Source organism: Festucalex cinctus, chromosome 17, assembly GCF_051991245.1.
Source record: "Festucalex cinctus isolate MCC-2025b chromosome 17, RoL_Fcin_1.0, whole genome shotgun sequence".
NCBI lineage: Eukaryota > Metazoa > Chordata > Actinopteri > Syngnathiformes > Syngnathidae > Festucalex > Festucalex cinctus.
The window spans coordinates 3,653,972-3,679,437 of NC_135427.1; the positions used below are offsets into that span (position 1 = coordinate 3,653,972).

The window sequence follows — 25,466 nt, forward strand, 5'->3', positions numbered from 1 at the left end:
GTGCTCCACGCCGGACGACCACACTTTGCCGTCAGTGCGGCTTTTCGAAGAAAATCATTATATGAACACATTGGGAAAGCAGCGAGTCAATGCGAACGAACATTGGGAGGATAGTTAGCTCACGCGTGCTCACAAGGCGTACTTGTATTAATCATGTCCTCCTCTAGATGTCGCCATTCGCTCTTTTGTGGTTGTGGACTGGATGACGTCAACTTATGTCTGTCAAAAATTTAAAAACAAACATGTCTCCAGTTTGTAACAAATTGTTTTATTTTGAAGGATCTAAAATGCCTTTTTAACGACCCAAATTATTGGTTGAATTGCTCTCCCTCTATAAATCCATAGTTTTATCCGAAATAGAATATGATATGAAATAAGACTAGTTTCTTATTTACCATTACAGTATTTTATTTCATTTTACTTCGTTGCAAATGTTATAGCTATGACAAACACTGCTGTTATAAAGCCAGCCACAGAGAGGCGCCACCTTTCCATTGAAGCTGCACACATCAGTGGTGACACTGCACAAACAGGCATGACGTGATCTTTTTTTTTCTTTCGTGTGCACTGAGCAGAGTGCACACTGAAATAAGTTATCAATAATTACCACATTTAATCACGACGTCAGAATAGTTACATGCATCAAATGCTACAGTCACTGACTCAGTAGCCAATTCCAAGGCACATAAAGACAAACAGTGGACTGGTTGCCAGCCAATGTCAGGGCACAATGGACGAGTCAACAGCCAATTATCTTACAAAACCACACTGATAAACAAGATGGGCTTGTATCCATTTTGGATTATGCATGCAGTCGTTTATCTTCAACAGTTTGCAACTTGCAGAAACCATTATTTCAAGTAGGCTATTTTCTCTACAGTTGTTTTTTTTAATTGAGATTTGATAAACAACTGCTGTGTAAATGAGGCCACTTCACTCAAATAACCACGCCAGTCATCATTTTTTGTGTTTCCATGGAAATGTGAGGCGATGCGGACCAGCGCCATGGCAACAACAACAACTGAGCGAGCAGTCAGCAAATGGACAACATGTCGAATCGGATGTTATAATTTCATTCCGCTGACATCAGATGGGGCAACATCACATGCTTTAGCATCACAATAAAGTCAGTGAGATCTCGTAATGGTCTCCTAAATTGTAAAAACACTCCAGTAAAGTAGGATAAAAATGAATTACTGATAAATTATAGGTGCGGGGGTTAATGACATTCAGTGTCCCTTGTGGCTGAGGATAAGACTAAGCATTGATTTAGTCGCTTTTTTTAGTGACAGTTTCCCTCCTCATTCCACATCCACGCCGCTTAATTGGATCGGGACCACCTGAGTCCGTCTGCAAATCAGCTCGCGGTGACATGTGGGGGGGAGTTCCACCAAATGTGAGCCACCATTTCTTGAGTTCGTAATAGAGAATTAGCAATATAGAAACTGGAAGGGTGACGAGCGCAAACGGTACCGAAAACGTCTGAATTTAGAGCAATCTCATAATCCACAAAGCGGAAAGAATGGTGCTTTTACCAACACGTGAATGGATGGAGCCCATTTATCTAACACGCATTCATCTCGACGTCAGTCGAACGTTAAAGCTGCCTTTAAAACGCATGAAACAGAACAAACTGCAAAGTCTTGACATCAACGCAGCAATAACTGTAACTTCACTACTTTCCGCTTTCATGGAAATTTAGCCCTTAGTGTGCCAAGGAGTGTTTATTAGGTTCTCTTAGTACATTCTGGATGACTTCTCCAGATGGTGCATGACAATGGAGCGTGCACGTGTTGCCTTCGAGCACCCTTTTAAGCATCTTTTTTTTTTTTTTTATAAATATATATATAGCAGAAAGAAGCCATCTCAATCAGTGTGGGCCGCTTTCACCCACGGGCTTTTGTAAGAGTCGGTGATTCGTCTTGAGCTTCCACAATGGACTTTTCTCCACGAGGTGATGGATGCAACCATCTGTGTGACCCACACAATCAGATACATTCAGCGCTAAGCTGCTTCATTAACTCTTTTACTGCCACACGTTATCAAAGAAAAACTTTGATATGACAGAGGCGTTGATCATTGACGAAAAGAGATACAATGCTTCCATCTGCTGGCCATAGTTTAGAGTGTTTTAGATTCCACAACCCATTGACCAGGCAGCGCTGCACTTAGACCTTGCGCTGAGAAAAAATAACTAAATAAAATAAATTGTTGACGTTATTTAACGTTTATGGCAACATACGTCGTGATTTTATTGATCGTTATTAAACGTTTTTGGCGGTCAAAGAGTTAAGGGGAGGAACAATAAGAGGTGTGCTAATGCTAATAGAAAAAGGAGATCATCAGCGAAAGTGTCAATTTGAATCAAATTTTTTGTGACCTAAAAATCATCCAGCCCGAGCTGATCGTTTTTGATTGCCTCTCCTTGGGTGGTCGTTCACATTCACCCCACAGTTCAGAAAGCACGTTGACCCCACTGAACCCGATGTTTTCCTTTCAGGCTTACGTCTCGTGAAGATAAATACATTTCAGGCTAAAAGAGCAAGTTCAACTGGGGGGGGAGGTGGGGCAGATGTCTACTCCCATGCCGGGTCTTGGTTACTTTAGAGTCTCCTGTGCTCCATTGGCTAGCCGAAAACTTGTGCGCTTTAAGACTGTGTGTTACTTCTCCTTTTCAACAATCAGCTCTCCTTCACAATATAGGATGCTAAGACAATCCCTGATAAGAAGTCACAATCTGGGAACGGAGATTACACCGTCCCCTTTACAACAAACGTTTGTTCTCGCAACAGTTTCGTTGTCAATACTCGAGTTCGCGCCTCACTATCAGTCGCCTCTTTGTCGGACCCACACTGGCTTAAAACGCATTTCAAACCAAACAAAGCAGTAACGTGATATTGATTCACTCAAATGACAAACCCCAGGAAAGACTTCAAGCCACCCACAGTTTTCGTTTTTCTGTTTTTTTCAGGCATAGTGTATTTTAACTTTGACACGTTAAAGCAGGGGTGTCCAAACTTTATCATTTGAGGGCCACATACAGAAAATCAGAAGGACGCAAGGGCCACATAATGTTATGAAGAGAAATTATTTGTTCTTTTGCATATTTAGAAAAATGCTACAGTATATAAACCAATTTATATACCATTTATAAACCATTTTGCTTCGTACGAGCACATGCTGGCAACTGAAAATTATATCACAGTGCCCAAGGATTCAAATTACAAATGTCACATGACCAAACCCAGAAAACAGGTGAACTTTGATGGATGTTTGAATCCTTAGGCGCTATGATGTCATTTTCAGTCGCCATCAAGTGGCAGTACAAGGCAAAATGGCCGCCCGCTGAAATGGATAAAAACGGGTTGATTTTTCTGCTTAATTCATAGTCCACAAACGCAGTATCAATCCGAATATTGTGTTTAGAATAGTAGGGGCACATAGAACATAATATTGTAAAGAATTTTTGACTCGACTTGCCTTTAAGTCCATATGAGAATGCACACATGCTAATTAGCTGCTAACGGTTCAACAAAAGCAACCCAACTAAGGATAAAGAACGGCTTGGACTACATGGGGAAAAATACTAAAGCAAGAGTATCTACCTGTATGTATCACAGATTTAAAAAAAAAAGAAAAAAATGGTTAGCTAGCTCGTTAGCTATATAGCTTGGGGTACATTCCAGGTTAAACTACAGTTATATTGGCAATATTAAACATTTTAGGGAGAACTATTCGGTGTTCGTCTCTAACTTACATGACACAAGTAGCGAGGGTTCAATGTATGTATTGTATAAGATTTGATGATCGTCAGCCAAGCATAACTAAATAAACACACATGCTAACATTAGGCTTAGCTAACCAGGCCAACCAGTTAGGTATAGTGTAGCCCAGACACAAAGAAAATTTCCTCTTTCTTTGTGGGATTCTTGCACAAAATACGAGTAGCACAAGTTATATATGTACACAAACACAATTTATCAGGATCTTCCTGTACAAAACTTCAACTGGACTTGACCTTTTGGTGCAAAGGTGTTTTTTTGGAGGGGACCGATAAGTTGATAATTTGACCGAGGTTGGTGGAGACTGTCAGGATGCGCTCGTGTTGAGTTTGTGCAACCTTGACAAGAGGCGAGCTGAGTGCCTGCGAGCGCTGTGCTATCTTTAGCTTTTGTTCAAGCTTTTAGCGCTGGCCTTCTCCTCCTCCTCCTCCTCCTCCTCCTCCTCTTCTTCTTCCTCCCACTCTGCCCACTCACTGCAAACATACACGCTGATGCATGCTTGCACACGACCAACACACACTCATATATGCACGTTGCATGAGTGTTACTGGGCAGATTGGAGGCGGCAACCTACTTCTGTGCTCAAAACGTGAGCCCCATGGTTTGTTTTGAGCGAAAAAGTGAAACATTCGGGCGCCCAGCAGCTCTTCACACACTGGATGTAAAAAAAAAAAAAAAAAAAATACTCAACTACAGTACAAGTAAATCTTTCCTGACTTATGTAACATGTATGTACCGTACAAGCCGCCACATGTGAATAAGATTTCTGTGGTTCTTGAAGAAAACATTCCCAAAATAGCTCTGGTCAAACAGCCTGGCTAATTAGCGTTAATCGTGTTTAAATGTTGCCATGCCGAGGGTCAAACAACAGCTTCAATCATAATCGGATCAGCGCATGATTGGTCGTCACATTTATGAAACAGTTTTAGCTCAGGAAAAACGAGGTATTTGTCAAATAGTGAGATCTGCTTAAGTCTAATTATTGCTATTTATAGGGTGTAATGGTAAATTCCCACAAATCATATTGGGTAAGGGACAAGAAGTGGACTCCGGCATAATCTAGCAACACGACTCCCCCGTAAACAAACACAGTGCAGCTCAGCCTCTGGCTCGTCGACATGGCTGGGCTCTTTAATTCACCTGAAGGTGAACCTGTCACAAATCCCAGAACCTTCACCTTAATCAGATACGTCAGTCTTGCCAGGGTCATGAAGTTGTCAGGAAACCAGAGGAAGGATCAAAGGAAAGAAAGACAAAGTGAAATTCAGTACCAACCACATACCACCCACATTTACAAAGCCAGAATCTTTCACCAACCGTAGAAAACATCTAAATTCCAACAGATTAGGGAGACCTCAAGAGACCAGAGGAAAGACTAAAGGAAGGAATGAAGGAAGGGATAGATGTAGCAGAGTGAGATCCACAAAACATAAATTCTGTTTGAGTTTCAGTCGATGCTGGTGTGGTGGATCTAGCATGCATGAGAACCTCCACCAAAGAAGGGAGCCGTCAAACCTCGGGCCGACAAGGCAAGCACTTTTCCCTAAAAACAAAAGATCCAATCTGTTTGCATTCCTTTAACCTAACTGTACACAACGTGATCAAAACGTTTAAACCGTTTTTCTTAGGCTTTCAATCCTAAAAATGATAGAGAATAATAATCTCTCTCTTTAATCCCCTCCATTTTTGACCATACACATGCAATGTTGCGGTACAGTGATGAAAACCCACTCGTCATTGCACCTGTAATTGTATATCTGCTCCTGCAGGTTCCTCCTGCACTGCAGCATCTGAGGCTGTCAAGGGAGTTCACGTCATGTTTGCCCCGAGCAGCGACCGACTGCCAGGCAACCGAGCGCCTCCCGCGCCGTCCCTTCCTGCTTCACCTTCACCGGGCGAGCTGCTGTCTCGTGACAGCGACTGGCAGCGATGATGAGAAAATATTGCTTTTGCTCGCCGGCGAAAGGAGATTATATCCCGATAAGTAAATGATGCATTTTTGCCTGCTGCGGGATAACAAAGGCGTAATTGTGATGCTCAAAGTACGCGGCATCATTTGCCTAAAAGTGCAGTGTGACCTTGACAGAATGGCAGTTTTTACCTTCACACTTCTCTGAGTTTAATAAGTTCCCGACGAAAGAGGGCTAGAGGCTGTTTTTGCCACAGCTCATTGGAGGCAACATAAGGAGGATTAAAATAAAGGCCACAAGGACACAATGCAGGCATCTCCATGCACCCTTCCTCCTTCCCCAAAGTTATTAAAATCATGGCTGCAAGTAGGTGCTAGCTCAGTGCCCTCAAATTCAATTTTAGTTTTCTGACGCAGGATTTCTTTTTTTGGTGATTTTTGAACCCCCTGCGATAGGCTGACGTCCAATCTAGGCTGCCTTTTGACCAACGTCAAATGGAATATGGTCCAAATCTATGTGACCCTGAACAAGATAAGCGGTATAAAAGAAAGATCTAGATTCTAGATCACTATTGTTATCCAGTAAAAGTTTTCTGAAGCTTTACACGCGTCAGTGTTGGCATCCCTCAGACCTCCCCTCCAGAAGGGTGTTAAGACTACCTTGGTGGCACTGGCAAAGCCCCAACAGGGGTACCTAACAAGATTAGCGGCATGCACTCGTCATGGTTTAGAAGCCCAGATCAATCCACTATCTCCTATGGATGTTTTTGTGGGACAAGACTTGTCATCTTTCCCTGACTCCCCTTCAAAAGTTTGGTCCGGTTTCCACCCAAGTGGAACCACAAACAGTGCCGATACAACAAAATGAAAATGGACAAAACAAAATGGAATGCCGAGCTTGGATGGAAGCGAACAAAAAGGCCACTATGGTGGCCTCATTTCGGTGATTAATTGAGCCCCAAATACCAGATCTTCTCCGCATGGGTTCCTCTTCGGAACCTCGTGCAAGAGTCCTGATGGATGTCCGTCTGAGTCGTACACATCATGAGGGAAACAGGATGTGCAAACAGACTGACAGGATCTTGCTGTGATTAATCAGTTATTAATGACTTCTTCAACAAAATTGCCCAAGGTAATTAATTTGTTCAGTTCAGCGGCCAAAAGTCGCTGTCACAGTTTTTGTTTGGAAAACATGTTTTGTGGAACAGGATGGAAAACTGAGGAAGATGACATCTTCTTCTTCTCAATCCTTTCACAAGGTGAATACAAATCTGAGGCCATCTTATGCAGCTGTCCCCACATCCAGCTGAGATCCAAGCAACCCCCTCAGCTGGGTTCCCAACTTTTTACTAAGTTAGGATCTGGCTCCTCCAGGCAGGACACCGTGTCAACAAACGCCACGTGCAAAGACGAAGGTTAACTTGGGTCCAGTATCACTGATTCGCTAAGAGCACAAGTTGGCCAGAATGTCTTCAACTCAACTTTATTTATAAAGCACTTGCTGTATACAAAGTGCTGTACTTGAAACAGAAATAGCTCACGCGAGTGTCCACGTTTTGGACCCTTCGACATCAGTTCGCCTGGTTCGGGTTTTGTAGTACGTCCTGAGAGCTAGCATGCGCCGCAAAGATGTCTGGATTGGATTGACTTGAGGTGACAAACCACGCGTACACAGTCCTAACAGGATTAAACCGTTCCAAAGAAAACCCAAAGACAGATGTTTCGAAATTTGAAGTTAATGGAGCATCACTTCATCAGTACGTAAGAAACGTGATTCAACCTCCGCCCAGTACAAGGACAAAGGATGAGGTCATCCATGAAGTCATGTTTCAGCTCCTCGCACGCCGTTTCCCTGTGCTTCCCTCAAGCGATGACTGACGTGCTTTTGGAGTCTGCATTGTACTCATGAACATGGATAAAAATGCGTGTCCTGTATTTTAGATGAATGACACAGAATTGAAGCCATATATCACTCGAGGTGAAGGAGATGTCACGCCAAAGTCACCGCCGCATTCTGCCGGGTGAAAGACTGCTGATAAAGTCGAGCTTCGCTTTCCCTCCCAATCCCTTCCCTGCGCCTCCCCTCGCCCCCTTCAATCAGGCGCACTCGCCTCTTAAATGCAGGCCAAGTGGCAGCTTTACGATCTGTGAGGATAAAAGCCGCAGCGACTAATCCTGCCCCCCCACAAACATTGTTCCTTTTCAACCTATTTGGACCCGTTACGTCCGGCAACGATGACCTTCCACACACTTCTGCCGCTCCTAAAACTGCCCCGTCTGAGGAATTGGAGACAACCATCATGTGACCCACCAAGGATAGTGAATACAAACAAAAGGTCAACAGATCCCATGACTCCAGTATTGATCTTCTACTCTTATAATCTCCCTGCCCCCTCAGAAACCTCCATCGGATCGGACATGCTGCCACAAAAGCAATCTGACCCTTTCATCACCCTTCGGGGACTGATGAAGTCAGGTTGCCACGGTGATAGAAAATTATGTCTCGGGCCGGTTTGGGGGCGTAAAGAGGTGCTGGGGTCTGTTTTTCATCATGTAGACTTTGAGGAAGATTACGCCAAAAGCTACAAGGCCTGTTTTTTACGGAATGGGGCCTAAGGGACACCTTGTTAAATCAAAGGTTTGATCTGGATAACAACAAAATGTGTTTTTGCAATCTTTTATACACATTTATAAAAGTATGGGGTCAAGATGGTTCAGTGATCCATGGTTGTTCCAGAGATTGTTTCTTCGTAATTATCTCTGTAGTACTTTTCGCAACATCCTCCATCATCAGTGCAAGATGGTGTGGAGGTTTAAATGCACTCCTCTTACAACCGAGGGCACTTTTGATGAAATATAAACTCTTGGGGTGAAGGTGTCTTTTCAAAGACTTCCACTATGGTCCCTTCCCTTGCACTTAGTAGCTGTCCTAGTGTCTAGGTCATTGGTGGGCAAACTTGGTCCTCGAGGGCCAGAGTCCTGCAGGTTTTGGATGTTTCCCCACTCCAACGAAGCTGATTCCAATCAACAGGATCGTTATCAGGCTTATGCAGAGCTTTCTGATGAAATGAACATATATCAGCTGTGTTGGAGAAGGGAAACCAAAACCTGTAGGATCGAGTTTGCTCACTCCTGGTCTAGGTTGTTTACAACCAAAGCTTTGTATTTGAAATGTGGCAGATAACTAAGGCCACATATTGTCCAAGGGCTTACAACGGGTATCTTGCTCCTTGTAAAAATTTGTGGTTGAGAACCAGACCACAATGTTCCAAGGACTTTTGTAGTTTGGAAGACATCCTGAACTTTCAGAGTGAATGAACAAGACAAGACTTTATGAGTGGTGCCTATAAAAAGGTTTTTGGCTGAGAACCTGACATCATTTCATTTTAAAGCCCAGATATGAGCCTCCCTCCATCTTGTCCTATATTCAAGGGACGTTTCTGTAACCTAAACCGGCCTGCAGCCTCCCTGCCCGCCTGCTGTGGAGCTTGTCAAGAGAGCGAGGTCGGAAACAACGGGAGCCTGAAAAATAAAATATGCAAAACGAGGCAAAGACTGCGCAAAGGAGACAATGATCACGCAGCTCCCCTTCAGTTTCCCTCCACAGGGGAGTGAACTGTGATTGCAATGCGGGAAGTCAGTCAGTCACATCCTCAGCGTGAGGTTGGTACAGCAACTGTCTGTAGGTTACACCGCATCCATCTATTTTCTTTAGTAAGTGTCCTCTTTATCATATAAGCTGGAGACTATCCCAGGTGACTTTAGCCGAGAGGCGGGTACACCCTGGACTGGTCACTAGTCTGTCTAAAAGCACGTTAACTCATTAGCTCCCAATAACGTGTAAATACGTTGTTTTTTATCTTTGTGTCCCAAAGACGTCTTTATACGTTTTTTGTTTTTGTTTTTTCATGCTAGAGCATACAGACGGCTTTGATGCAGAAATGGTAGTTATTACACAAACGGCCAGCAGGTGGCAGCAGAGCAAAGGAGATCAACCAGAGCCATGTCGAAAAAAAAAGCTAAATTACTTACAATTTTGAATAGATTTGTAAAAACTGATGAAACTTAGCGCTCTTCTAATGCTAATTGCTGCAAAACGGAAACAGATAGAAACATACTTTTTTTTCCCTGATGAAAGAAGAGACTTTAATCTTTCTTTTGATCGGTTCCATACGTTTATAGCAATAGAACACAATATTCTGTGGGCCTTGCAAAATCAGTCAAAATCCAGTAAAACAGCCGGGAGCGAACGGGACTGCTTCTGTGAAAATGGCACCAGATCCCGTTCACGTTCGAAGATAGGCCACTAAATGAGAATTGTACATTAAGACTTCCTCGAAAGAAGTCAAGAGTCGCGCAGTGTGTGTTCTGGGCTGATTGACACCTCCGCAGTCGTCTCTGGTCTGCTGCTGCTACATTACAATGCTAATGAAGTCGGCAGGCCAGCTGCTGTGCGGAGACGATTGCGCTAAAGACATCCTTGAGAAACTTTTGGGGTTTTTAATGAGCTTTGCAGGTGCAGTTACCTTGGACGTGGAGGTCATGCATGTCCGAATGCAAAATTCCGAAAGGACGAATCCAAAGTCAAGACAAACACACAATACGCGATTAGGCTTCGGTTGCATAATGACAACTTTTTGTAGGATTTGTGGCAAAGCAAGTGGATTTTAAGTCTTTACTACAAATATATGTAAACAGGCTCTATGATTGCATGCCTGAAAAAGCAAAGAAAGTCGTGACTGTTATTCGAGCTGTGTTGGATGGTGCTCAAAGGTTGCCGTATTGATTATAGGATCGACTTTCACATGTGCTGATGCACTTACAGAACAAAACTGGCCCACTGTTAAAGCGGCATGCTAACAATCCATCCTGGATATGAACACTTTTTGGGTCCTAAAATGGCTGACTGGGCTCGGGATCGTTTCCCAAATGCCCGCAAGTCACTTTTCACAAAAGACGACAATGTTTGAAGTGTGGTGCTCGAATTTATTCATTCACCAATGTTACAAAAACATACAATTTTCTATAGGCTCTTCATCGTGGCTTTCCGATCGCGTGACCACGAAGGGTGAAACGTTTTAAACAAGCTTTAGTACATCGCGGAAGAAACACAGCAAGGAATGCATTGGGGGTAGTTAAAAACTCATCTAATCAGTTTCTCCATGGATCGATTGGTGAGGTCTATAAAAATGTCACAAGGCAAGATCAGAAAATATTCCAGAGGTTATCAAAAGAGGTGAGTTTTTTATTTTTTTTTTATTTTTTAAGTTAGCTTATCACTTATTTATTGCGGTTCAGAAATGGGTTGGTTTGGATTCTAAATAACACGTTTGGCATTTATTCCATGTCCTCAATCATCATCCTGCCAGGTGAATACAAACGTGCGTTCATGCAGTGATTGATGCCAACTCCCCCCAGTATGGAAAGTATGTTTTGACTGTCCTAAAAGTTGCTAGTCGCCTAATGATACGCATGTCATAGTAATGGACGCTGTTGTAGAGGAATAATGTCGTGGTAGAGGCAAAAAAGTGAGTCAAAAAAAAAAAAAAACATACCTAAAGAACACCATAAAAAAAGTTGCTAGATCTGTCACTAGTTACTTTTGACTTAAAAAAAAAAAAAAAAGTTGCCAAGAGGCTTTGGAAAGTCGCCATGTTTTAGCAACAAAAACAAGTTGGCAACACTGCTTTTCTTCGCAAGGTTAACCACAATATTAAAAAACGACTTCAATTGTTATCAGCAGGGCTGACTCGCCATCTGGCATAGAGGGGGAGACGCCCGGTGGGCCGGCGTTTTTTGGGGGGCCGACTCAGTACTTTTCAGTTATTATTTTCCTCCATTTTACCCCAGGAGACTGGCCCACAATTTAGAGGGACTATTTGAAATCGGGTCAGTGGGTATAAGTCAAAACGCCAGGGCCGATTTTTTTTTTGTATCAAATCACAAAGTGAGCATTACTAGTTTTGTAAAACATTACTGGTTTAATGGTAGCTAGGGAAGACTAATGGTATTAAAGATGTACGTGGTACTTGGAGATTTAAGTGTTTTTAAGTGACGTAAAAAGTTTGAGAAGCATTAGTTTAAACTACAAATAGAAGTACCCGCCCAAATAATACAGGGTGACGTCAATTACTACTTTTGTTTTTTTCCACTATTTGCAGCAGGATCCGGTCCCTATTACTGTAATTCATCTTCTACCGGAACTGTGCTTTTTGCTGCCACCGGACAAAAATCCCGTTCTTCCTCATCCATCCTCTTCATCTCTTCCTGCGCCTGCTGTGCTTGACCATCTTCCTCCTCCTGAGGATCATGTCGTAGAGTTTCTCCAGGCCCTGCTGCACGCCGCGGCCGTCCACGGCGCTGCAGCTGTGCACGTGGCGCAGCGTCCCGGCGCTCAGCTCCTGCACGGCCAGCAGCTTCTCCACCTGGCTCACGGGCAGCGCCGTGTCCAGGTCCTGCTTGTTGGCCAGGATCAGCACGGGCACGCCCTGGTTCTCCGAGCTGCGGCTGATCTTGTGGAGCTCCACCTTGGCCTCCTCCATGCGCTCGGCTTCGGAGGCGTCCACCACGAACACCAGCCCGTCGGTGCGCCGCGTGTACGACTTCCACAGCGGCCGCAGCTTCTCCTGGCCGCCCACGTCCCACACGTGGAAGGTGACGGCCCGCGAGCCGCCCACCGTCACCTTCACCTTCTCCGTGTTGAAGCCTTTGGTGGGGATAGTCTCCACAAACTCCTTCAGCTTGAGCCGGTAGAGCAGAGAGGTCTTGCCGGCGGAGTCCAGGCCGATCACGACGACATGCATGCACTTGAAGCCGGGCAGGAAGGAGCTGGGGGGCGCCAAGTCACTCAGGTGGTTACCCATGATTCCACGTGAGGATGCCTGCTTTGATCCTCCGGAGCTTTTACAAGGTCTGCATGTCAGGCGGGATCGCGCACCTTATCAAAACAAAGAATGCAAAGTGCTTACAAGGTCCATCAATAAACACTTTCAACAAATATGACAGTGAATTCCCATCTAGATCTCAAATTAGTCCAAAAATGATCACTAATCAAGTATTAAAATATAATAATTCTGATTAGTTACAGAAAAAATATGAATTCACAAAGAGAAAATGGCATTCACTTAACTCATTTGCTCCCAATAACGTGTAAATACCTTCTTTTTTTTTAATGTCTTAAGTGTCCCAAAGACGTATTTATACGTTTTTTTGTTTTGTTTTTTTTATGCTAAAGCATACAGAAGGCTTTGATGCATCCTCTCAACTGCAAAGAATGGTTGCAGAAATGGTAGTTATTACACAAACGGCCAGCAGGTGGCAGCAGAGCAAAGGAGATCAACCAGGGCCATGTAGGAAAAAAGCTAACTTACTCACAATTTTAAATAGATTTGTGAAAACTGATGAAACTTAGCTCTCTTCTAATGCTAATTGCTGCAAAACGGAAACAGATAGAAACGTACATTTTTTTCCTGATGAATCCAGTAAAACAGCCGGGAGCGAACGGGATTGCTTCTGTGAAAATGGCGGCGAGTGAATTAGTTAATAACAACCGAAATGTTGGTTTTCATTTTTTAGATTATCAACTTTGTTTCCCCTAAGTGACATCAGAACTGCAGCAGCAATTTTACCGACTAAAAAAAGCACATTTGAGTAAACCTGGTTTGTTAAAAAATTGTTCAAGGCACTAAACTGCTTTTTAAAAACTGTCCGATAGATCCTGCCAGCCTGTATGGGGCACTAGCTAAGCGGCTAGATGCTAACTACTAGCCGCTAATGCTTGGAACAGGTGCCGCATTGCACAATGTCATTTTTTTTTTTCCTACATCCTTAATTAGTGATCAAATATGATTTCAGTATGACATGTTAGCGATAAGCGCTAAAACGTATTCATCGCCGGGGGTCAGTTGTGTTCCCGCTGCCACTGGTATGACTCTTAATTTTTTATTTTTTTATTTTTTCTGAAGAGTAGTGACTTTGAAGATGCGAGGATTGCACTTGATCAATGTGGAAGAACTAGGTTTAGCCTAATTAACACATTCACTGCCAGCTCAGCAAAAAAAAATGCATCATTGACGTCTTTTTCCGTCAATGGCAGTGAATGAGTTAAAGTAGCAGAAGCTAGCAACATGTGGCTAACATCGATATCCAGTCACGTGTGAATCGGATTTGTTTTTTTTTTGCTACATCCAATTTCTTCACTTCCACATTTTGTCAGAAGATACTTTGTGTAACATTTTAGTTACATGAATTAAGTGTTATGCCAAAATATAAACTACTTTGGTTCAAATGAGGATGGGAAACACTGCATGGGAGACAAAAGCAAGTTAATTGAGGCGTTCATGTCTCATTTACTGAAGCTATAATCCTCTTAAAAAGGCTGTTCAAACTCACGCGTTCATTTCAGTGCTGCACTGGATTGAATGCAACCATGCATGCAGATGGCGATGATGCTTTAATCCGGTTGTTGACATCCTGATTCCCATCAAAATATATCTACACTCATTTATTTAAAAACTACACTGCAAAAACTGCATTCTGCACACGCGCAGGTAAACGTCTCTTTGTGTTTGAATGCATGTATATCGTGTTTACAACTACATTAATGCAAAGAAATCAAGAGTGCAGTACGTACCTTGAACGAGGTCTCGCTGTTCTTCAAACCCATGAACGCGTCGCTGGTCAGAAGTGTGACTTGTTAACGTGGAGAAAGGCAAAAAATGTCTTGAAACGCATCCATGGTGCACTTTGTCATCAAAACACCCCCTGGTTTTCCCTCCTCCGCGGTGGTTCCACCAGCAGCGCTGAGGCGCTCACTTGTCGGCCACAGTCGCCACGAACACGCTACACTCGAGAGCCCTGGTGACGTCACGGCCAATCAGAGTACTCACGAATGTGCGCCTTGTGGCGTCTTTTTTTTTTTTTTTTTTGTGCATTTATCTCGTTTAAATGCGTCATTTGGACACTTGAATGTACCTTGTAGGGACAACATTGCCGAGTTTGTCATTGATTACAATCTTAAACTACACAATCTTTCGTCGCAAATGTTTTTTATTTCACATGCTCGGTATTTGATAACGAAGGTACAAAGTGCAATTATTTTTGGATGGATGGTTGGCGACATCTAGTGGTGACCATAGCACACAACAAGATGAACTTGAAGCCTGACTTTGTACAGTGATCGTCTTACCCATAAAGTCATACTTTCAATAATAATTAAAAAATAAATAAAGTATTTTGGTTTATTATTTGTTTGTTTATGTATTTATTTATTTAAAATGCAATGAAAGGAGGCAGATAGAGGGCGCTCACATAATAGAAAAGACCTAATTTACAAGTACTAGCTTTTATAATGTTTTAAGTAGGACAATTTTCTTTTGTGTGTTTGTGAAACTTGTTTACTAAATTTTGATATTTGTAGTTCTTAATAAGCAGTAAGGCGATGTACAATATTAATTTGTACTTTCTGATGCATTTCATATGTTTTATTTAAAATATTGAATGTGCTGTCCACCCTATTGCAAAATAACCACGTCACACTTGGGTTGTTCATTCTTAGCTATTTGGTGACTTTTCAATGCACTTTTTGTGACATCATACATGCATGCTGTGATTATGACATATCTGATCCACAGTTGAAAGGAGGCTTTGATTTGCTCCTTTTTTTTTTTCATCTGTAACCGCTTTAAACAACAAAGTGAATGTAGGAATGGAGAATTTTTTTTTAAATTTTTTTTTTAATTTTTTTTATGTAATTTGTTCTGGAAAGTGCTATATAAATACAGTATAGTTGAAATAAATAGCATTTGAATCAGTGTATATCACAATTTATATGCCCATTTTAGATAAATTTCTTCACATTTTCTAATATATGTTCAACCTTCTTAAGTTTGTCTACCTAACAGGGTGGAACACTGCAACCTCAGCTCATAAGAGTGGCGGGAAAAAGGACATAAGTCTTCAGGCAAACAAAAAAACAAAAAAATAAGTACATTGTAATTATGTTATAGCCTTTGTCCACTAGTCGGCAGTATAGCCTAATACAGGATTGTGTGCGGACGCGAACAAAACAAGCAGCTTTTTGCTGGGTCTAGATAGGAAATCTCTTCTACTAGCTTGACAAATAGTACAACAAGTGAACAGGAATTCAAGCCACAAAATTTTTTTCGAAGCCAGCAACTTCACAAAGGGATGGAAAGCGAGCTTCAAAACTTTAGGGTTGCGATGCGTCTAAATTTAGAAGCATTATTATGCACTGTACTTCCTTATTGCTGAGTCATGAACTGACCTTAAGTGAGGCAAGGGAGGCGTGCAGTTCTAATGAGCTAACTTCTTGATTGAACAGGTTTGTGTAATCAGGCTTGGGTGTGGTCAGGTGAAATAGAACACCGTGTTATAGCTATTATTTTTAACGGGGGCAAATAGCTTTGTGTATATTTTCCCTTATTAAATAAAATCATTTAAAAAGTCTTAGTTTTCTTTGATCATTACATTTGTTTGTTTCTCTTAAAATGGCGAAGCTAAACAAAAAAAAATAAGAATTTGTAAAGGGGCAAATATTTTTCACGACGCTACACACATAAATGAAACATTTTTCATGCAAAATCAATTTATATTTCGTCCCTCCCGACCGCCAGGTGGCGGTGCTGTAACCAGCACGGAATTCCCCTTGTCACGACAGCGTCCGTAGTGACAACGAAAGTAACTTTCGATAATATGGGCAAACAATGACACCTAGTGGCTAGTACTGAATGACATTTATTGAACTAGCCAATTTACGTAAAATATCTCAAACAAGATTAATTCTATATAGTTTTAATGTCACAACACAACTGTGTTACAGTGTATCACTATGTAAAATATGGGGGAAAAACCAGCACCATCGTCACTGACTTAAATTTGTAACACGAGGTCTAAGTGGAATTATTTTCAGCGGACTTTCAGCGGTCGTGTAAAAGTAAGGACACATTTTCATCTCACCAGACAAATTTGGCCAATTGTCAACGTTGCTCTCCTTGCATAATTCCGTGTTTGTAAGCGAATCAGAGAAGGAAATGGATCTTTCGTTGGTGTCCACGTGAACTCGGATCTTCTGCAGTCTCACCGGCATCGTCGGAGATCCAAACGGCTGGAGGGTGCAGGTTAGAAACGTTTGCCGAAACATTGTGTATTCATCGCAAAGCCCGATGGTACATTTGAGCGTGCTGTCCAGAAAACTGGGGTCCTCCCACACCACCCCCAGTTCCCAGTCCATGTTGTCTCCCACCTCGACATCCCAGATGTTCGTTCCCGAGTCCAAAGCGGAACCCAGCACGCCGTTCCAGTACAACCTTTCTGGATTGTTTGGACGTTGTTCGGCTCCTCGGAAACTCACACAGGTCAGATCTTCGGACAGACTGAGTGCTGGGCTGGCCGTGTTTGGGTTCAGAATGACGGGACTGTAGGAGACCGTCTCCTTCATTCGTTCCCACACGGAGAACTTGAGGTTGCCCACGTGTTTGGCTTCGTCCAGAAGAGCTCCCCGGATCGGCTTGGGCTTTTTGGGCAGCTCTTGGATTCTGGTTAATGCGGTTTTGTAGTTCTTCACGAAGTCCTTCTCCAGTGAGGAAGTCTGCTTAAATGTTAGCTGCTCCTCTGTGCTTCGGATCACGTCGGAGAGAGCGGCCATGTCTTTTTTGAGAGCCTTAATCTTCTCCTTCAGAATCCGACTCTTCTTCTGCTCTTCCTCCCTCACGGCAGACATCATGGCCGCCTCCTCGACCTCCAGAAAGTGACGAAGAACCTCAAAATCCTTCCTGATCTTGCGTTCAACTTGGTCCCTCTGGATTTTAATGTACTCCGCTTGTTCTTTCCAGTTGTCTCGAATCCGATTATATTCTTCCAGTTCTGCTTTCATGTCACGCAAGGCTTTCTGGAGTTCCTCCCTGTGATCGTCCACAATTTCATGGATGGGTCGAAACTTGTGGCCCGCGTGGGTTTCTTCACCTCTGCAGTCGATGCATACAGACTCCTGGTGGTCCAAACAGAAGAGTTCCAGTTTTTCCTTGTGCAACTTGCAGTGGTCCCCCGACTTAGCAGTGGCTTCTGAAAATGCCTCACACACATTTTTCAGTGCCAGGTTTGAAGGTACATCCATCGATCTGCACCTTTTCCTACAGACAGGACAAGATGGAGCCATTTTCTGCTCCCACCACTGCTGCAGACACGCGCGACAGAAGCTGTGACTACACGGCAGCATGACCGGATCTTTGAAGATCTCAAAACAGGTCGGACACTGGAGATTGTCCTCAACTCGGCTTGCCATGGTCCTTGAGAAGACTCCGTCTCAGGTGACAAACTTTTAACTCCGTAGTGAGTCACGACTTACGGAAATTCCCCACGTGCACTTCCTGCTTGCTGGAGTTGTTTTTTTGTTTTGTTTTTTTAAGTTTTCTGGCTTCAGCCGCTGAATGTTTCAGCCCAGCCTGAGGTCGGACAGGCGCAGGAGAAGATGAGACGACGCGGTTATCTCGTCCTTGCTCGATGTGCAGTTTGCAACGAAAAAAAAAAAAAAAAAAGTAAAAAAAAACGCAGTTTCCCAAAGTCCAAACTTGAGAAAACTCTCCAAACGAACTCCACAAGCGGCTCGCTTAACAAAACGAAAACGAAAGTCAACACACAAGTCTTAAAGGGGGGAACTCAAGCACCCGGAAATTAATTGGATTCCAGCACCACTTCAAAAAAGTAACAAAGTAATTTATTATTGTTTTTAACTCTATGAATTCCTTGTTAAAAAAAATGTGTAAAAAATATATATCACTTGTTGAGACTTGAAACGTAATCGTTCGACAATAAAATACAGCACACCCCTCTTAAATCTCCAGAATAGTTTGCTCCAACCCGGAGAAGCTGTTACCAAAATAAATATTTAATTCAAATATCAGTGTCTCTTTTGGTCACATGATATTACGTTTGAAAACAAATATTTAAAAAAAATAACGAAACGACTCGTTATTTTATTAAAACACAAACACTAAAAATTAAAAAGGATTGGTGGATTCCCGGAAGTTGTCAGTTACAACCCTTCTCATACTGACCAGGAGATGGCGACAGCGTGGCGCCTATGATGTTACGCTGAACAAATTTTAAGTAGAATATATTTTTTAAGTCAATACTTTTTTTGCAGGTGAATTCTTTTGAAATCGAACTTTTGAGACCTAATTCGTTTTACACCGAATTCAATCTATATAAATATCGTTTATTTAAAACAAAAATCAAATGAGTCGTTTTTCTATTTTTTTGCATTGAAACAAGCTTATCTCAAATTTATTCAAAACGTATTCCTCCTATTTGATTATAATGAACTATTAGCAGGTAAAGCACACGTACATTTTTGTTTAATGGAGTTTCTGCCACCTACTGGTGACCATTGCACATAGTAAAATCTGCTTTTTGAAATTAGTAATACTGTTACAAAATTACAGTTCCCAACAATAACTATACAACAATAACACTGATTAATAATGACAATTACAATAACTAGACAATAATTTGTCAAGAGGACAAATGTGGAGTACCTCTTCACTGAATCTTCAGTGCACTGTCGTGCAGTACAAGAATGTTTTCATCTCACAAAGTTGACGCTTCCAAATGATGGTCTTATTTTGGATGCTACAAATCAAGGTATACTGTTTTTATTGAACATTTTATTTTCTTAATTTTCAGCAGCTGTTAAACAAACGTTGTTGCTCCTCTACCATGACAAATCTAGCAAATTACTATTTGTTTTGAAAAATTGTTTGGAAGTGTTTCCCCAAATCCAACTGATTACCCGAGAAAAAAAAAGGTACAAATAAACAAACAAATGTGTACATTATGAGCCTTTACATATACAGTATGTTTTTTTAAAATATATATAATGTTTGCGTTGTAAAGACAACCAGTCAACCAGGCACGATATCCTAAATAAGAATTGAACGTTCTCTCTTACCGTAGGCATCCAGTTCAGCCTGCTACTAGCATAGCTGCTACTTTTGAAATATTTCCAACTCTCATTTGAGAAGCGCTGACATAATGCCTACTTTTAGCCAGTTTGGCATTTCTCCTGCGCTGCTGTCACATGACTGCTTTTCACTTGAACACACCTGTGATGCCTCATTAGCCCTAACGAAGAGTTTTTGCCTTGACAATAAACTCCTCTTGTCAGTGTGCCTCAGCTTCCCTGAGACATTTTTAAGACCTCTTTTTTTCCCGCCAAGCTTGAAGAGATGAGTGATTTGAAAACATGTCCGGAAGTGTGTGGTGATGTTGCAAAGTGTATGGCACTTACTTTTGATCCCAGTGCGAGATGTCGGATGGTCGGATGTGCTGACGTCCCCCTTGGTGCCACGTACACTTAAATGTCCGTGTGTCATTGGAAGTAAGTGACGTCACCCACGAGCTCCTTCAGCTGAGTTATAGTCCCACGCAAACCTTGATTGTCGCCTAAAATGCTTTCAAGCTGTCATGTGAAGCTTTTCTGCACAACAAAGTGTTCAACTTGAATGGGAGTTTTTGTGTTTTATGAGTGGCTAACGTAAAATGAAAAGGAACAGAAAAGGTCTCGCGTCCATACTAGTGCCTCATGTGCAACTCTCAACTCAAGACTCCAAGGGCTTTAAAAAAAAAAAAAAAAGCTATCTGCGACTTTGACAGCCTCAAACTCCACCCAATTTTGTCTCACCAATCAGGAAGTGTCTTAAATTTGCATAACCACGCCCACCCCCAAATGACCAATCACAGTGTGTTAATTTAACCCACTTTTGCCACTCTGACCAATCACATTGCTTCAAAGTTGTATAACCACGCCCACTTTTAGACAAGACTTTGGAACTTACATTAATATGCACATCCATAATACAAACTTAAATAAAACAATTCCATGTCAGTGCATGAGTGTGACAAATATATTGGAATATTTAATCAGTGAATAAAACAGAATGAATGCATCAAGATGATTATTGTGAATACTGTCCTATTACAAATGAGTCATCGAAATACTGGACATTTCATTTTAAACCTGGATTTTTATTATTCCCTTCACTAAATCGACTTGGTTACGAACTTATGGTAAAGTGCAACAATTCAGTTGAAAGAAAATGGCTCATTCGTCTCCCATTAAAGTGTCACAAAGGCGCTTCTTTGGTCACAGCAAGGTATACACGTAACCACTTTGAAAATTAAATGACGGCCAACAAGAAAAAAAAAAAAATAGTTTCCTCTTACTGCTCTTATAGTGTATTGTGTGCAGGATATTATAAACTACAACACACAATATCTCCTGGGTTCTCCTATCCAGAGTGCTGCAAAATGCAAAAAAAAAAAAAAAAAGAAGTAGTGGAAGCAGTATAAGAAGCTTGGCTAAGTTTGCTTATCTGGTCGCAGCTTCAGCGAGCCTCCTGATTGGCTAACGTCACATTTCACATCACAATCACCAAGTCTGCGGTTGTGGCCAATGAGGATTTGCTATCGTAAACAATAAACACGTTAAACATTTATGATTGTTGACGAACATTTTCTGAGCAGAAAAAAAAAAAAAAAAAGATCAAAATCGGCCTTACTATTTTTGGTATGAGCGTACCTAACTTTAGCTAACTTTCACACAAACATTCCCACGTGTACTTGTGCGAGCTCATCTGACGGGGTGCGGCATGGTGGAGTTGGTGCCGCAGTCGATGTACTCAAAAGTCTCCAGGGACAGCTGCTCCGTGTGGGACAAGTATGAGATGTTCATCGTCATCCTGGGACAAAAAAAAACAAAACAAAAAACAGGTGGCAGTTCATTTGCTGTGATACCAGCGCCCTCCTGTGGCCTTGAAACTTACTGCAACTCCAGGAATAAGGTGTGGATCTTAATGACGCTGGACTGGCAGTAGTTGCTGAAAAACATTTGACTGCGTTTACATCGCCTTCCACGTAAGACCACAACATCTTTTTGTCTGCTCACCTGAGGCCTTTATCGGTAACGGGCAGCTCAATTTGATACGTGTACTGTCAATGTGAAAGAAAACGGTTTAAAAAGAAACCCGAATCGCATTGTGACGGGAAACGATTCAAGTCACCGATTTGTCCGAGCGCGATGGGATGGCCGACATGTTGGACAACTTGGTTTTGCCCACCACCACGCGGGATATCAGACCCTGGACGTCCAGCTCCATGATTTGGACCGGAACAAAGTTGTCGTTGATGACTGTGATGAGATTCTGGAGGGCAGGGGGAGAAAAATAGATACAAAAAAAAAAAACACACACAAAGTCAAAAACAAGCCCACAAACAAATACAGAATCACTTAACAGACACAGGGGGGAATAAAAAAAATACACATTGTCATGGAAATGTCTTAAAAAGGGAACTTTGTCCTTCCTCCCACCCTTTTTAAATGTGTCCACTTTTATGGGAGTCTGTCATGTGAACGCAATACAGCACAAGGCAAACTTCCACTGGAACTTTCTTGGATGAGTTTTTCATCTAAAAATGTGAACATGATTTTACATTTTGGTTTTATACAAGTTATAATACTCCCTCTCTTTTTAGTCAGTTTTTTTTTCTATTTAGATAAATACTTTTTAAAATTAAGTATTATAATTTTTTGCGCTTGGATTCGGGGCCATCACGACACTTAAGATTCTCGTTTACAGCAACGACCGAATCCCAAATGAACATGAATCGCAACTCTTCCAGAAAAAAAATAAAATAAATGCTTCATAGTCCAACATATGAAGAATCCAATTTGACAAAAAAAAAAATTAAATGGTAATTGGAGTGCACTTGAACTCATTGACTCCCAGCCATTTTTATTGAAGAAACCCCCTTTTGACAGATTTTGCAAGGCCCACAGAACATTGTGTTCTATTGCTGTAAAAACATGTCACCGACAAATAGAAAGATTAGAGTCTCTTCGTTTGTCAGGAAAAAAGTATATTTGTATCTGGTTTCCATTTTGCTGCCATTAGCAATAGAATCTAGCTAGCTTTCATCAATGTTCACATTCCTGGTGAAAACGCTGTCAAACAGAGCTTGTTGCAACATGGCCCTGGCTGATCTCTTATACTCTGCTGCCACCTGCTGGCATTTATTTATTTATTTTTTTAAATAACTACTATTGCTTTAAGCCACCCCTTCGTGTCAAAAGCTGCATCAAAGCCTTCTGTATGCTCTTTCATAAAAATAACAAAAAACGTGTAAATACGTTGTTGGGAGTACTACAAGTATTAAAAACGTTTTTAAACATTTTTGGGCTTGAATGAGTTAACAGTGCTTTATCTTTATACATTTACTAAGCCATATCCTGTTTTAAATCCATCGGCATTGCGTGTACTCTCTTGTTGTAGCTTTGTCCTTACTAATGCTAAACTTGCTAATGCTATGCTTGTAACTTCACCCTCACTAATGGTAAGCTTGCTAATACTATGGTAGTAGCCTCATTAATGCTAAGCTCGCTAATGCTACGCGAGTAGCTTAGTCCTCGCTAAGGCTAATGCTTGTAATTTCATCCTTGCTAATGGTAAGCTTGCTAATGCTACGCTTGTACTTCGTCCTCACTAATGCTATACTAGTAGCTTAATCCTCGCTAATGCTAAGCTTGCTAACGCTATACTAGTTCATTTTTCATTAATTTGTTCATTTTTTTCTGGCAGCAATCAACATCAACAAGATATATTTTTTTTCCAGACAAAACACAACGAAACCTAGCCTGAAAAGTACGTAGTTGCTTCATTCTTGCTAATGCTATGCTCACTAATGCTACGGTTGCGAAAGGTAAAGCACCACCGATTGTCACACCCACCTAAGTGGGGCGAAATTCGTTATCATACTACACAAGTAGCTTCATCCTTACTAACACTATGCTCGCTAAGCTAGTTCATTTAAGCCAAAATGGCGTAAGGCAGCCAGCGTCTACGTTTGCAAAGTTGCTTAAAGTAAACGCTGCTCTAACAGTTTGCTCAAAAATATTTTTACTAATTAGAAGATGTTTCAATTATTATGGTCAAATAAAAAGGCTATTATATGGCAGTAGCGATTCAAAATTGAATTTTCTGCCTTGATCAGCTCTAATTAAAGCAGCCCATTGTGTTCCTTCATCTCGGTTTGGGGCATGGCTCACCGTGACCTCCATTTGCACCGCGTCCGGCGTGAAGTAGACGATGACGGACAGCACGGACACGGGCGTGAGCGTGACACTCCGGGGGAAGAGGAAGAAGAGGATGAGACAGCTGAGGAAGAGACACAGCGCCATGGACACGCACACGTACAGCTTCCTGCAGTGGAACGTCAATATCAACCATCGAAATTATATTATCATAGTCATGTTGTGCTGTTATATTCTTACGTGCGTCTGGGTTTGAGTCTTTTATCGTTGCACGGTATCACGGCAACCAGCTGGTCTTCATGGCCTGAAAACAAAAACAATGACCATCCACATATATTATACACAAATTTCCATATCGTGACCCATTTAAATGTTAATCAAACCTCTCGGAATCCGTCCAGTGCCGCGACAGGTGGGGCAGGTATCGCCCACGATTGAGCCGTAACGTGGGAAATGTTTAATAGTCTTCACCGTCTCCGACCTGGTTTCCCCATCCGGACTGGACTCCCCGCTTGCGTTCATTCGCTCGTTCGCAACCATGACCCTTGGCTGGGTCGGCGCTTCAAAAACAAACCAAAATAGTTATTTGAATACAGCTTGTACAGTGCACAGTGAGGTTATGCGCACTCTTGTACTGTGCAGCCACACAGTTAGTCATAAAGGACCAATAAAAGCACATTTGTGACATAACATAGTCCACTCCAAAGTGATGACACATTAAACTACTGATTTTTTACCTTCATTTCCGTTCAAGTAAGATGATAATCATGCTGCTACGAAAAATATGCTCTATTACTGTACATTCAAAGAGGAAAAAACGAATGGCACTTGGTTCCGAGTGGTGAGAACTACTTTTATTAGGTGGCAAAACAACCACGTCGCTTAAAATTCGATATCGCTCCGCCATTGCCCGCTCTAGCTTGCGTGACACGATTGTTTGTTAATTTATTTGAGCACGTTATGTCTAAATACAACATTGGCGGTTGCGTTAACGACGGAATAAAAATGATTCGTAGTAAATTGTAATCATTTGTTTCGCGTCTATCCTGACGTCACCTCACCACGTATATATGTAATTAAGTTAAATGTTCGCAGCTTTGCGCACGTGATTTTGCATTATTAAAAATTATTTTAGTATACCATACGTACTTGTATACAAGTCTTTTAACTTTAAATTTCTTAATACTAATACTGAAGTGTACATTTATTTACATGACTTGGCTGTATTATTTATTTATTTATTTTTACCACTTCCACCTGTCAATCAAAAATGTTACGACAACTTGCAACGCTTCAAACGACATTTACGAGGGGCTCGGCGCGAACCTTTGTGACATTTGTACTCTCCTTTTAAAGTTTATTTGGTATGAAATGCGTTTTCTGGGCGTCAAACTACTCACCTTAAAACAGCAGTCTTTCGTTTCAAACTGCAGCTGTCATCCTATGAGATTCAAAACTACCTGGCGTTCTGCAACTTCGGGGAAAAAAAAAATAATATATATTACCCTTCTCCGTTGTTTAAACTCTCATTTCTTGTCCTTCGTCTTCGTGTCCGACCGTCTCATTTTTTGCTGAAAACAAAGTAAACGTGGGAGGAACACTTCCGCCTTCTTCAGGTGACGGGTCATCTATACTGCCCCACAGCGGCGAAGAATATGTACTACACCTCTCC

The 25,466-nt window shown here is 41.8% G+C and overlaps 3 protein-coding genes across 4 annotated transcripts; all 3 read right to left on the bottom strand.

Moving 5' to 3' along the window:
- Positions 1 to 10,656: 10,656 nt before the first annotated feature.
- Positions 10,657 to 20,311, bottom strand: arl4d (ADP-ribosylation factor-like 4D). Its single transcript, XM_077503394.1, has 3 exons — positions 19,997 to 20,311; positions 14,324 to 14,547; positions 10,657 to 12,628 (listed from the first exon to the last, which is right to left on the bottom strand). Exon 3 carries the CDS (start codon positions 12,552 to 12,554, stop codon positions 11,949 to 11,951), a length of 606 nt encoding a protein of 201 aa, XP_077359520.1. The 5' UTR covers positions 12,555 to 12,628; positions 14,324 to 14,547; positions 19,997 to 20,311; the 3' UTR covers positions 10,657 to 11,948.
- Positions 16,488 to 18,927, bottom strand: LOC144005288 (E3 ubiquitin-protein ligase TRIM35-like). The gene has a single exon (XM_077503389.1). It carries the CDS (start codon positions 17,990 to 17,992, stop codon positions 16,574 to 16,576), a length of 1,419 nt encoding a protein of 472 aa, XP_077359515.1. The 5' UTR covers positions 17,993 to 18,927; the 3' UTR covers positions 16,488 to 16,573.
- A 401-nt stretch (positions 20,312 to 20,712) lies between the features above and the next one.
- On the bottom strand, positions 20,713 to 25,421 carry tmem106a (transmembrane protein 106A). 2 transcript variants are annotated; one of them, XM_077502578.1, is made up of 8 exons: positions 25,195 to 25,421; positions 24,178 to 24,354; positions 24,035 to 24,098; positions 23,810 to 23,963; positions 21,768 to 21,908; positions 21,653 to 21,696; positions 21,531 to 21,584; positions 20,713 to 21,446 (listed from the first exon to the last, which is right to left on the bottom strand). In XM_077502578.1, exons 2-8 carry the CDS (start codon positions 24,332 to 24,334, stop codon positions 21,338 to 21,340), a joined length of 723 nt encoding a protein of 240 aa, XP_077358704.1. In that variant the 5' UTR covers positions 24,335 to 24,354; positions 25,195 to 25,421; the 3' UTR covers positions 20,713 to 21,337. The 2 variants fall into 2 exon arrangements, with proteins under 2 accessions (XP_077358704.1, XP_077358705.1); XM_077502579.1 differs by lacking the exon at positions 25,195 to 25,421 and adding an exon at positions 24,532 to 24,787.
- Positions 25,422 to 25,466: the final 45 nt, after the last annotated feature.

What these genes read in the sequence shown, in the direction of transcription:
- arl4d (XM_077503394.1), bottom strand. Translation starts at nt 12,554, where the DNA reads ATGGGTAACCACCTGAGTGACTTGGCGCCCCCCAGCTCCTTCCTGCCC.
- LOC144005288 (XM_077503389.1), bottom strand. Translation starts at nt 17,992, where the DNA reads ATGGCAAGCCGAGTTGAGGACAATCTCCAGTGTCCGACCTGTTTTGAG.
- tmem106a (XM_077502578.1), bottom strand. Translation starts at nt 24,334, where the DNA reads ATGGTTGCGAACGAGCGAATGAACGCAAGCGGGGAGTCCAGTCCGGAT. An exon ending in CGGTGCAAATGGAGGTCACG is followed by an intron (nt 21,909 to 23,809) that starts GTGAGCCATGCC and finishes CCTGCCCTCCAG; the next exon opens with AATCTCATCACAGTCATCAA. An exon ending in GTTACCGATAAAGGCCTCAG is followed by an intron (nt 21,585 to 21,652) that starts GTGAGCAGACAA and finishes AATGTTTTTCAG; the next exon opens with CAACTACTGCCAGTCCAGCG.